Raw genomic sequence first — 12,703 nt, 5'->3', positions numbered from 1 at the left:
CCGCATTCCTGGTACCTCTGGTAAAAATCAACTAGCAGATGATTTTCTGGTTAAGATTTCTGGAGTGCGTAAAGTGAGGACTAGAGGGTTAGGTAGCCTGATCTCACTGAAATGGAAATAAGTGCTTTGTGCCAAAGTTTAATAAATTGACACCATGCTACAATCTCTTAGAGTATAAATAATCTAGGTATATAAAGGTGTATCAACAAATTCAGATATGCAATATTTCAGTCATTAACCAGAAGACATAATGAGGTTTTGTATAAGGCATTTATTTTAATCATGTTTTTGGAAAATGGAGTTTTCTCTCTGAAGCAGACATTGAAACAACAGAGATTTAAGTGCATTTTAACTCTATGGTTAAAATAGTAAAATATTTGTCACAAGTGTTTGGTAAATAAGGAGAAAATAGAGAAAAAAGATTATGGAAATCAATGATTTAAGCAAGAGAAGCACCATGTGATTATTGAGAAGGACGTCAGTCATGCACTACAAGTAAACAGCCAAGGAACTAATGTTTTTGGTTTTATATAGGGCTATTTTTTAAAAAATGAAATCATATATTCATATGCATGTATAAATATGCATGTGTGTATTGGTGGGTACACACTCTAAATACAAAAGAATTTAATTTTATGAAAGTAATTTTGTGAACAGGCCCAAAGCAAATCACAACACTCATACTTGCTATATATAACACTATCTAAAATAGCAGAAGACAGCATTAATATCCTTAATTCAAACATGACATAATTAAAGAAACGGTCCAAGATAACTTCAACTTTGAACTGATAAAATGCTTAAGCATGCCTTAAATTTTTGTAAAACTTCCCACAACTTCTGTCCCATCCAAAAAATAAAAAGAAGGGAAGAGGAAAAGAGGTAAGAAAACGAGATGTACAATCCATATTAGCGTAGAGTTGAGTCCAATTCACTGGAACATTAACTGGAATTGAACACAGGAGGAGATATATGAACTATATGAAAACACCAAGGAAGAAATCCAAAGAACTGGAAAAAAATACATCTCATATTTTTTACCGCACTTTTTTCATAAAAATGATAAAGAATCCCTATTAAAGGGTGCACACAATCTCAAATATAGATGTCATATTTTTATACTTACATATTTGCATTTTATAAATATGACTTTCTTCACATACTAAGCAATACTCTAAGATGTTGCTGTGCAAACGGTGAAAGATACAAGTGCCAATGGGCCGTAAACTACTTGCAAACAAGTTTCCTTCTGCACCCAATATTCTTATTCATTACAACATATAATATTTTGGTAGTGTTTTCTAAAGTAAAATCTAACAGCGCATTGAGAATTTATGTCTCAATTTTTCATTAAAAGCAAATTGTTAAATTATGCTCTGTTAAAATAAGTTTAAAACAAAACAATCACAAGGAAAATAGATGCAATTTACAAAAATGGGATTGACTAAAGGAAACTTGTATTACAAAATACCGGTTGGTCCTTTGAACTTAGTAAATAACCAGTGCTGTCCTTGTTCCTTGACTATACTAATTCAAACAAAGGTGAGTTTGTACTAATTGAATTCTTCACACCACACTGCAATTTTTATTCTGAAAACTTGAACTGAATGGAAACTAAATTCAGTATTATATAATCCAGGAATAACATTCTTCTCTTCTTGTATATTCTTAGTCCCAACTGCATACAGAGTAATGTTTTATAAAGCCATTCTTATGTAAAGTATGTTAGCTAGGTTTATTGAGATACTGAGGAAGGAATGTTCTATTATTGAAAATTGGACTGGTTTATACTGATTTGCCATTTTGAAACAGAATTCAAAAATAAAACATTTAGTAAAGAAATGCAAAGAGCCTCTGGAAAAGTTAGCACTCAGTTTCTTTGACACAATCATGGGTAATTCCTGCCCTCATGAGGACTACATTTCTCAGAAAAATTGATTTTTCAAATTACAGCTGTAAGATGATCAATTACATATTGTGACAGACTGAAATATTACTTGCAAAGTAAAATTTTAATTTTGATACACTTAAAAAAATCGGGAGAGTACACTGTCTCAAAAGAGGAAGTCCTTTTACAAAGAAAGTTATTTCTTCTTGAACACCACCAATTTTATACATGACGGGTTCAAAAAAAGAGATTCTGTAGGCAACAAATCAAATATTTAATTCATTCATATTTACATGGACGGAAACAGGAAGGAGAAACTAAGAATAGAAGGGAGTAGAACAGCTGTATGAAGTTAGCAAAAGCAATAAAAAAATAGTATTTTGATATGGTAGGTACGTCCAACATTCTTTCTTCATATATATAGCTCAATGCCAGGAATAATATTCTTAAGACAGGCTACCGTAGCATATTTTGAGAATAAAAAGTAAGGAATGTCTATTCCTTTTGTATACCACTGGGACATCAACAGTTACTGGTGCATTACATTCCCAGTGAGAGTGGCTCAAGAGCCTTTTCTAGAAAAAAAGGGGATTTAAAAATCGATGTCAAAAACATCAACCTGGCACTTCTGAAAACAGCATAATTTTATTCTTTAATATGTTTGGGAGACCAAACTCAATCCACAGGTGTCTGCCGCATCATGTACCTGTTTGCGCTTACCAGCTCACACAATGATGTCAAACGAGAATAGGCTAGCAGTAGAACTGAGCATGATATAAGTATTCTGCGAAAAGATCTTACAAAATGCTCAGAACAACCTACAGCAGAGGTCTTCAAACTCGGCCCTTTTATGACTCATGGACTTCAACTCCCAGAATTCCTCAGCCAGGCACGCTGGCTGAGGAATTCTGGGAATTGAAGTCCATGAGTCATAAAAGGGCCGAGTTTGAAGACCCCTGACCTACAGTAATCTGCACTTCTGAGTTATCAGGCATGGAAGGGAAGCTGCCAATTAGGAGAGCCCTTGCTGATGGCAAAAGGCTTGTTGATTCAGAAAAACCTTAATCTGCTTATTCAGATGACGTTGAACAAAAAAAGCCCAAGATACACACTTATCTAAGAGAGTTTTATACTATGTGTCTAAAAAATAATGACGTTATTCAGCTAAAGTATATGATGTTATGTAATTAATAATTCTAGTTAATTATTTCTTAGTTTATCTTTAAAAAAGTAGATTTCCAGTATTTTTTAAATGAATTACCATTTATAACTGATTATATAAAGCAAAGGAACAACAGCATATATAGAATGTAATTGATTGGCATATTTTGAAATTGACTTGAAAAGAGATTTAAAGTCTTTTTTTAATATGACCTTTAGATGATCTGATATAAAAAGTATATTTGTTGCAGATTAAATTTTTTTTAGCCATTTTCAGTACGAACTGTTTCTCATTTTATAGTTTGGGTAATCTAGCAAAGGAGCAGATATTATTCACTCACATAAATCTAACATGTAACCTTCCTCAGATTTTGAACAGAATGCGATAACTCAGGTCTACTGAGTTTTTACATTTTTAGCTCTTTTTAATCACATTAAGTTTTTTATGAAATTTTACATCCAAACACATTTCTATAATAAAGACGGTGGACTGGTTTCTGGTAGAGATTTAAAGTATATTACTGAAAATATGCTTTACACAAAGAAACATTCTAATGAGAGGCACAAAAGTTTATTTGTAATGTATATACTGGAAAGCGCGGGGGGGGGGGGGAGGAAGATAGTTAAAATAGTTGCTTCTTATTTTGCTGCCACAAGTAGCGATGCAGTTATGGATAGTTACACTTTCTTAAACAAACTAAACATGAATCCTATTTAAGCCTGTCTACTTTCATTATCTTTCAATATTTAACAACATTAGTAATGCTTCTTTTGGGACTTACATGCACTGGCAATATTTTTGCTATTACTCAGTAGACCCTCAAAAGTAGAGCTTGCCTTTCAGACCGAAACAAAAATTGGAATCATCCAGCCAAACTACCACCCTCCTCTTCCAGGGCTTTCAGAAGAAAAAAAGAAAGACACATTTCTCTTCAATCTCTATGACAAATGTGAGGCTGTTCAGCACATTTCAGTTCTCACATAAAACTGCCCTTGGGGAGGAACAGATGGCGGTGTATCTAGATTGAAAAAGAGTTCAAGAAACTTACTGCAACAATACAGAGATGAAATAATTGATTTCGCATTCATTTTTTTTAGTACCATGTGCTCACTGCTCTGTAATGTAAATAGCACACTGTGCTTTCTCTGGAACCTGACAATATTATTCATATTTTATTCCATGCAGAATAGTCTGACAGAAAAAAAAATCACAGAAAGGATAACAAACTTATTAAACTAAATGCAAGATATGAACCACTTTGTCTTTTTTTTAAATAAGCAGCAGTTACATCAAAGGGTGAACGAAGCTGACAACCTATTTGGCTACAGAATTAAATTAGACTCTAGTTAAAAGTCAAGATATGAACTGCACTTTTATAAGACATACTTTGTATTAAGACTTTGGAGAATTTATGAAATATATCATTTGTAAATAAATATAAAATGTACAATTACATATCAGTAGTTTATTTTGGAGAAATAAAACAGTGCAAAATAGGCCAGCCAAAATTTAGAAGGCAGCCATTAAAAGAAATTCTTAGTCATTATTAAAAATAGGAAATAGCAGAGAGATATTTAAACTGGATCAAATAGTTCAGGCTGATCAACAGTTTTGAAATGTCTTCTAACTAAACCAGATGGCACATTCTTTTTCTCAGCTTGCTCACCTCAGAACTGAAATGTATTGGGTAAATGATGATGATGTGGGGTTTTCCCCCCCCTTAAAATTACAAATATTGTCATAATACCCCTCTGAATCAGATAATATTGCTTGTTCCCTGAAGATATGCCAGAAGAACTAAATTATTTTGCCTCTTTCTTTGGCTCTTCCACAAACTGTATAATAAAACAAGATGGTTTGAACGCTATTGCAAATTGCTAGTTTCTTGATCCATGCAAACAGCAGTCAAGGAGGTAGTATTTTTTGGAGGGTGGGAATGGTAATGCTCAGTACAGCAATGAAATACTCTTGCCTTAATTAATGTTACAGGGGAGGGAGAGACTCAGCTATGTTCAAAGGTGCCTTTCATTAGGACAATTTTGGCTTGTATTTTGTGTGTGTGTGTGTGTGCGTAATGTTAAAATCCTATCTTTTTTAATATTGAAAACTTTTAATGGTGTTGCTATATTGAAAAAAAGTTTATGAATATATGTCTGACCTATTTTTCACTCCCACCAAAGGCATGTAAAATATGCATGGGCAAATATCAATCATTTATTGGGAAATTGCAGCAACTGTAATTATTAAGACAAAAATTCAGGATCATCATAGGACTCAAATTTAAAATAGAAATAAACAAAAGGACTATATAGTATCATATAAGAAGTCTTTCTACAAATATTGTCTTCTCTTCCGCTATTTATAGTCAACACCTACTGCAAAATTATGAAGAACTTTAGAAACAAAATCACAAAGTAGCATAGCATTTCTTCCTATTAATTCTTGAACAGTTTCCTGCACTTACACTGTAGTTTAGAATCATTTCTGATCCTTTCTTTTTAACCTCCCTTTCATATTTTATCAGATATTTCCATTTTTTCCCTTACTCTAAAAACAAAGAAACAAATAAAAAGCTGCCATCAGTGGAGGAAAATATATTAATATCAGTTCATACATATTAAGAAATGGGTCATCTTTATAGGAACTGAAGAGAATCTGAGAATTCAAACTTTCTTTAATTCAACAAAAACACATAATGTCGCCTGTATGCAAATATTGCCAATATATTATCATTTTAAAAATTGGGATTCATGTGTAAAACTTGTAGTATGTATATAGCATACATTCACACTACTACCTGAGTGTGAATTAGTCCATAGATCCCTAATTCATGATAATCAATCTTTCCAAATGTATCTAAATACATAACACATTTTAACGTTTCCTGAGACAATTTAAAGATTGTCTCTAATTAAGAGTCCCCAAACTCATTCATAGTACCTTTTCAAATTCATGACAGTTCAAAGCTGCACAAAGATGATGTGTTGAAAGAAACAGAGTGAAAGATGCACTGTTGTTTTGTTACTTGTTCTTAAAATATAACCAGACTGAATTACAGGTTAGATAAATATTACCCTTATACTGTATTCCAAATGTTCAACTCCACAAATGATAGACCAGAAATGGAGACAGATTGCTGCTAATTTAACAAATTTACTTTTACTTCTACCCACCACTAAGAAAAAATACTTGTGCAGAGTAGTGCTTATAAACAGGCCCCTAGATCACATGTAATGCTAATCCACAATTTGAGTTTCTCGTTTAACATGATGCACAAGTCCACTCTAACAAATAAACCATGATTTATAAATCATAGTGAATGGATCTGTGCACCATACAAAGCTAAAAATAAGTCACCCTATCGGTTAATAAATACGTGAAAGAGATGTCCTTTTGTCTCAGGATCAGTAAAGCAGCAGAAAAAGAAAAGGCCAAAGTTCCTAGCTTGTTCTTATGCCAGATGTGGTAATCCTCCAACAATTATGGAGTCCTCTGCCCCAAATGAGATTAATGGCAGTGTCAGCCTATAGTTTTTCACAAGAGCAAATAAACACCCATGCATTCTTCTTCTTCAGGGAAATGGGAAACCATCTGAAGCAGTTTCTAACTTCAAAGTTTTCCACAAAGAAGTAAAATGCTGATCTTGGGTATGCAGATTTCCTCTGGATTTAGGTGTACAATGAACACATGTTTTACTCTTTGGAATGGGCTTTTTGAGGAAAAAGATGGAAGGGGGTTGAATCCAAGTGTGCAAATTTTCAACACAAATCCTTATCAATCCGGCACAATTCATTACCCAACTCTGGTCAATGATTACAAAGAGAAAGAAAAGGCATCGGAAAAAGACAAATCCATCCTCCCACATTAAGATATAGTGTTTAAGATACATGCACACAACAGGCACCCATACATGGATGGATAAACTCACTATAGAACAGGGGTCCTCAAACCTGGCCACTTTAAGACTTGTGGACTTCAACTTCCAGAATTCCACAGCCAACATGGAGTTGAAGTCCACAAGTCTTAAAGTGGCCAAGTTTGAGGACCCCTGCTATAGAACTATAAGAGGAATCTGTTAATATGGACCCATATCACTAATTTCACTTTTCTTTCAAAAAATTACACGGAATTCACAGCCCAGGGACTGACAGCCTTCTTTCTCAGTCTGTGGCACAGAGAGGGATCACTGAGAGGAAGCTTTCGTGGCCAATGTGGCCACACAGTGCTGCTGAAAGCTTGGTGACATGGATGAGTTACAGCCCAGCCTCTGGTGCTGCAGCTTGACTGAACTGCTGCTCTCATTCTCCACAATCCAGGGGTCTTGGCTTGCCCTGCTCCGACAACCAGTGTTAGCACAGCACGTCCGCTCCCCCACAAGGCTGCTGCTCTGCTCTGCCAGGAATTTGTTATGGTTCAGCTGGGACAACTCTGGCGTTTGCTCCTGCAGGGCAGTAGCTATATGATTCAGGAGGTCGGTGAAAAACTCTGAGACACCTTCATATCCTGAAAGTAATGAAGAAGTCAGGAGATAAAACAGTAGTTATGACTACAATTTTCTTAAAAGTTCTCCTCCCCCCCCCTTCATGCTTAAGAAGATGGCACATTACCTATAGCGATATTTCATCAAATGGTGTGCTCTACCTCTTAAAAATATCTTTAACATATGTCCCATATTTTATTTCTCTGACTGCCGAAACTGTTAAGTGCTCTTTTTAAAAGTACAAAAGTTTTGCAGACATCTCTGAACAAAGGAAGATCTAAGAGACTGTTTCCTTTCTCCTGATCAACGTTATTGATATTAATTGGTGCTTGACTGCTATAGAGATAGGCACAGGATTCAGTTTAGATGGAAAGATCACTGGGGAAATAAAAACCTTGCTTCTCCAAAGGTGATGCTACAATATAGTGATATAAAACATATTGCTAGATTCCTGCCATGCTTTTAAGAGATATTATTTTTCCCAGATAAATGATAGTTCCTCTTGACAGAGTAGGACAAACACACTACAGAGAGAAATCTGGACATTTTTAAACACAGTGGCAAGAAATGTTAATCTAAACACAAGAGACATATCCTGACATTTTTGTTTTGTTACTTAAAGAGTTTAATTCAAAGAACTAACTTTCCATTTTCAATCAAAGTCTTAAGCTGCCCTTCAACTTAACATTATATATTGTCCCATTCCACCTCTTGTTCTCGGGAGCAGCTCCTCTCAAAAGCTGTACGTTGTATGTAAAATGAATTTTGTTAGTGCTTCTTGTAAAATTGTTTAATGTAATGAAAATCTTATTGCATCTTGTTTGTCAGAAACATATCTGCTATTGTAAATGGTGTATGTGAGCACACAATGCAATGTGGGATTTATTGGGATGCTGCAATTCAACAGATGTCATTTTAAATGTCCTATGAAGTCAATTTCATTGGAAGGACCAGTTAGCTTTAGGGTAGAAACAGTTTTGTATGCAAGAGACCACCAGGTTGAGATCTATAATTTTCACCGTTAAAAGGATAAAGAGTAATATGGGTAGAAGAAAACACCTTGGCTGATAGTCGAAGGGAAAAAAAAATCTCTTTTAGCATATAATCATCTCTAGACTTAATGGTCTCAGAACCTGAATCATTCCCCACTTCTTTTTAAAAGCAAGGAAAAAAGGGCAGCATTAGCAGATGTCTCCTATGAGAAAACAGATGGTTTAATTTGCTGAAGAAAATTAGAATGAATTTGCTCTGCAAAATTTTTAGGGAATTCTCAATGAAAATAGGAAAGAACAGCTTGAAAGCCCAAGACCAAATAGTAGGTCTAATACGTGCTTACTACTGGCACTAAAATAAAACTGAAACCACACTGGTTTGGGAGAATAGGGTGGGTTTGTTTTTGTGAAACACATCCCAAGAATATAACATTCTTGTTCCTCTCTTAAATAGATAACAGCAGAGCTCTTCCGAAGTGTTCTTGAACTTCAACGTATACTTTTTAAAAAGATAAGTTTTTAAAAATCTAGCATTTCTACTGCTTCTGTTCAGTTTGGTATGATTCAGTTTCTAAATGTAATAATAAGTAAATAAATAAATAGCTTTGCAGCCTGTCTTTTTTAAGAGTACCAACTTATTTGTAGACCAAATGAAATCGATAGAAAAGTAGTTGGTTTTTGACTGATGGGAAAGTTTTTGATTTGGGAGTGCCCAAGTGGCTGGAAATACTTAATGCTAACAGAGAAACCAAATGGTGCTGATCAGACGGTGATTGATAATATCTAGAGGCAGCCAGTCAGCTGAAAGGAGGAAAAAGGCTGGTTAATTAGATCACTAATGAAATCAGCTACAGGGCTGAAGACAACAAGAATATACTGAAGCAGTGAATAAAAACAAAGTCCGCCTTCTGCATTAATTTACAGTTTCATAAGTACACTTTATGCAAACTTTCCACACCTTAAGTGTGCCTCAGATACATAGATACAGGTGTCCTGAATGATGATCGTGCCAGTGCAGTAGTATGTAAGTGGAGATCCATACCACCGCTAGGTACCCAGGTCGGGGAAAGTTAAGACAATTCATAAGAACATATTGCATTTGAATATGTATTTTGCCAAGTCTCCATTACCTTGTTAACTTTCCAATGTCAGCCTTACGTAGCATGATCAATAACAAGAGATCACACCCAAAACTTTCAAAAAACACAATCTGCCTACAATCTTGTGTGTATAGAGTTATACTTGTGACCGCAACTGAGCCCAAAATTTCTGTTGCTAAGTGAGTCATTTGTTAAGTGAGCTTTGGCCCATTTTATGGCCTTTCTTGCCACAGTTGTTTAGTGGATCACTGCAGTTGTTAAGTCAGTAACACAGGTTTAAGTGAGTCTGGCTTCCGCATTAACTTTGCTTGTCAGGAGGTCACAAAAGGTGATCACCTGTCCCCAGGACTGCAACCCTCATAAATATGAGTCAGTTGCCAAGTGTCTGAATTTTGATCAGGTGACCATGGGGATGCTGCAAAGGTCATAAGAGTGAAAAATGGTCATCAATCATTTTTTTTCAATGCCATTGTCACTTTGAATGGTCACTAAATGAACTACAGGTTGTAATTCGAGGGCTATCTGTATTTAGATCTGTAAAGGGCCCACTGCATAATTTGAATTTCTAAGTGAATGGAGGATCTTACTCACGTAGATTACCCATCTGCTCTTGAACTTGCTGAGGTAAGGGTAAAATTCCGACAGAAGTGTTGATACTGAACCCATGGCTCAGCTACTTTCTTCATATATGTCTTGAGAGCGAGCACATTTTAAAACTTTTAAAGAGGAAAGCCACAGTTTGGAGCCCTCAAGAGTATCTCAAAATATTTTTTTTATTTTTGGATGGAATTCTATTATTTGCATTTAATCTGATTTGATTTTAGTTAAATCTACATGAAATTTATATTTTTATTTTTCATCCTGGTCTTGACCTTACTCATTTTTGGAAGTTGAATTCTTGGTATACCATTTAAAGGACAACTGTGGGTCTTTGTCTGAAAAAAATATTCTGCACTGTTGCTTGAAATGAATGTTAACATTGAGGTACGGTGTTTGTATTTTGTTCACTGTATATCATTTTTGCTCTCACCTGGAAATGCATTGATATCAATGACTGCATGTTGACCAGTCTGATTATTAATGATAATGTCAATGCCAAAGAGAGAAATCCCCAAAGTCTTCCTTAGTGTCTTTGAGATTGCTTGGATAACGTCGTCATTTGGTCTCTCAAACACCCCTTCTATTTTATCAAGCTGCAAAAATAAAAAATAAAAGAGAGAGAGAGAGAGAAAATGACATTGTAGAGGGATATTAAAGAAAAAACAGGTATCCCCACATTTCCTCCAGACATGAAATACATCATCTGCAGAAACCACAGATCAGTCTGAAATCTTGCCAAATCTTTGGGGGGAAAAATGACAATTTTAAGGTGGCAGGGCTAGCAGAGGCCATGGACTGAAGAACAGACAAATGGGCAAAGATGCGGAGGGGCAGAGAAGTGGGTAGGGTGGGGGAGCTGAAGCCCCCCTGTGATCGCAAGCGCAGATGAGCTGGAACAGCCCCAACTTTGGGGACTGGGTATAAGGACCACTCACCCAGAGACTCTAATTTTGATTGGTCGTTGAATGAATGGTTATTTACCAAGTATCATAATTCCTATGTTTCAAGGAAAGTGTGTGTTGTCACTGTGTGTTGGGGGGAGGGAGCACGGGGAGAGGCTCAGCTAATCTCAATGTACACATGTTGTACTTTGACAATAAAGGTTTATTATTATTAAGCCAAACATTTTCATATAAGTTGGTGAAAGATTTTGAATGATTCTAAGCTTCTGCTTTCCTGCAATAATTCTTAAAATAAACCTGAAAAGAACAGTGTTAAATTGAGAAGAGCCTATTGTCAGAATCAGAATTTGGAGAAAGAAGTCTGGAATACTTACTGCTGTTAAGATGGAAGAGGATTCTGGTTTTGATACATTGTGGCTGTTGAAAAATATTGATTCTCTATCTAGAGATTGGAAATTAAAGAAAAAAATGATAAGTTACAAACAAATCTGTAAAACTAAAAAAAATACATGCAAGTAACAAACAATTGCTCTTAAAAGTTACATTCAAAATCACCACTTAAGTCTTAAAAATATTTGAATATACAAGCACTAGAGGGCACTATAATCCAGCAACTTTATACTTTCAACAAGTAAAATCCTTGGATTTTACACCATTCCTATTTGTACTGAGCTCTAATCAATTGCCATAATACAATGTCCTGGCTTCCATAATTGACGAGGTAATAATAGCTTTGTTGCATAAAGGAGTAAAGCTTTTAACAGATTTATTTATTTGAAACAATAACAAAACAAAACATGGAAGAAATGACAGGAGCTGCTAGAGGTACCTGCGTTGATGCTGGCTTCAAAAAAATAGTAATAATTCAGCAATGAAACAAGAAGAAGCAATGCCTTTTAAGAGTCTGAGCTGCTTATGCCCAGTCACTGAGCTGTAGACAGGTTGTTTGTGATCACCAAAGAACTTCTTGTACATCTACTGGGTGAGGGATGTCTGTAAGATAAACTCAGCAGCCTTCTGTTTGGGCTAATTTTTGTGAAGCTATTTTTTCTGTTGTTACTTTGCCAATAGGTTTGCCTAGAACTCTGATTAACACACCCCTCTTTGACTTCCACCTCTTGGTCTGTGACTTACAATTTGTCCTATCCTGCTGGTATATATCTCCACTCCAAGCCCATTGGGAGATGCTGTGGAAGACATGACCCGGTGTCTGGAGGCTGTCAGGGTCTGGATGGGGAAAAACAGGCTCAGACTTAACCCAAACCAGATGGAGTGGTTGTTGCTCCAGAGACCGACTTCTCCATCTTTGATTTGATGGGATTATGCTCCACTATGCACTGAAGACAGTCACTCATGCCCCTGTCAATTCATTCTACATAGGGAAATGCTTGAAGATCATCCAGAAATTTTGGGTGGCCAAGAATGAACATAATACAGCATGTATACCCAGAGGCCAATTACAATACTGGCATATTACATCACTGCTGTGGGAGTTGCACTGGTTACTAGAAGGTTTGTGAGTGCAATTCAAAGGGCCAATCACTATAAAGCTGTGAGTCTCTGGGCCATACCATAGAGA

General features: G+C 35.7%; 1 protein-coding gene across 1 annotated transcript in view; it reads right to left on the bottom strand.

The window, feature by feature from the left end:
* Nucleotides 1-272: 272 nt before the first annotated feature.
* ITPK1 (inositol-tetrakisphosphate 1-kinase) overlaps nucleotides 273-12,703 on the bottom strand; it is a 167,343-nt gene continuing 154,912 nt past the window's right edge. The window contains exons 8-11 of the mRNA XM_083366817.1: nucleotides 11,499-11,566; nucleotides 10,653-10,815; nucleotides 2,850-7,553; nucleotides 273-2,706 (exon numbers count right to left, since the gene is read on the bottom strand). Coding sequence (XP_083222943.1) covers nucleotides 7,234-7,553; nucleotides 10,653-10,815; nucleotides 11,499-11,566 — 551 coding nt within the window. The 3' untranslated portion in view covers nucleotides 273-2,706; nucleotides 2,850-7,233. The remainder of the gene's footprint in view (nucleotides 2,707-2,849; nucleotides 7,554-10,652; nucleotides 10,816-11,498; nucleotides 11,567-12,703) is intronic.

The sequence above is a fragment of the Vipera ursinii genome (genome assembly GCF_947247035.1).
Source record: "Vipera ursinii genome assembly, chromosome: 1".
Taxonomy (NCBI): domain Eukaryota; kingdom Metazoa; phylum Chordata; class Lepidosauria; order Squamata; family Viperidae; genus Vipera; species Vipera ursinii.
Note: the sequence above shows the minus strand (reverse complement) of the source record. Positions and strands in the feature narration are given on the sequence as shown.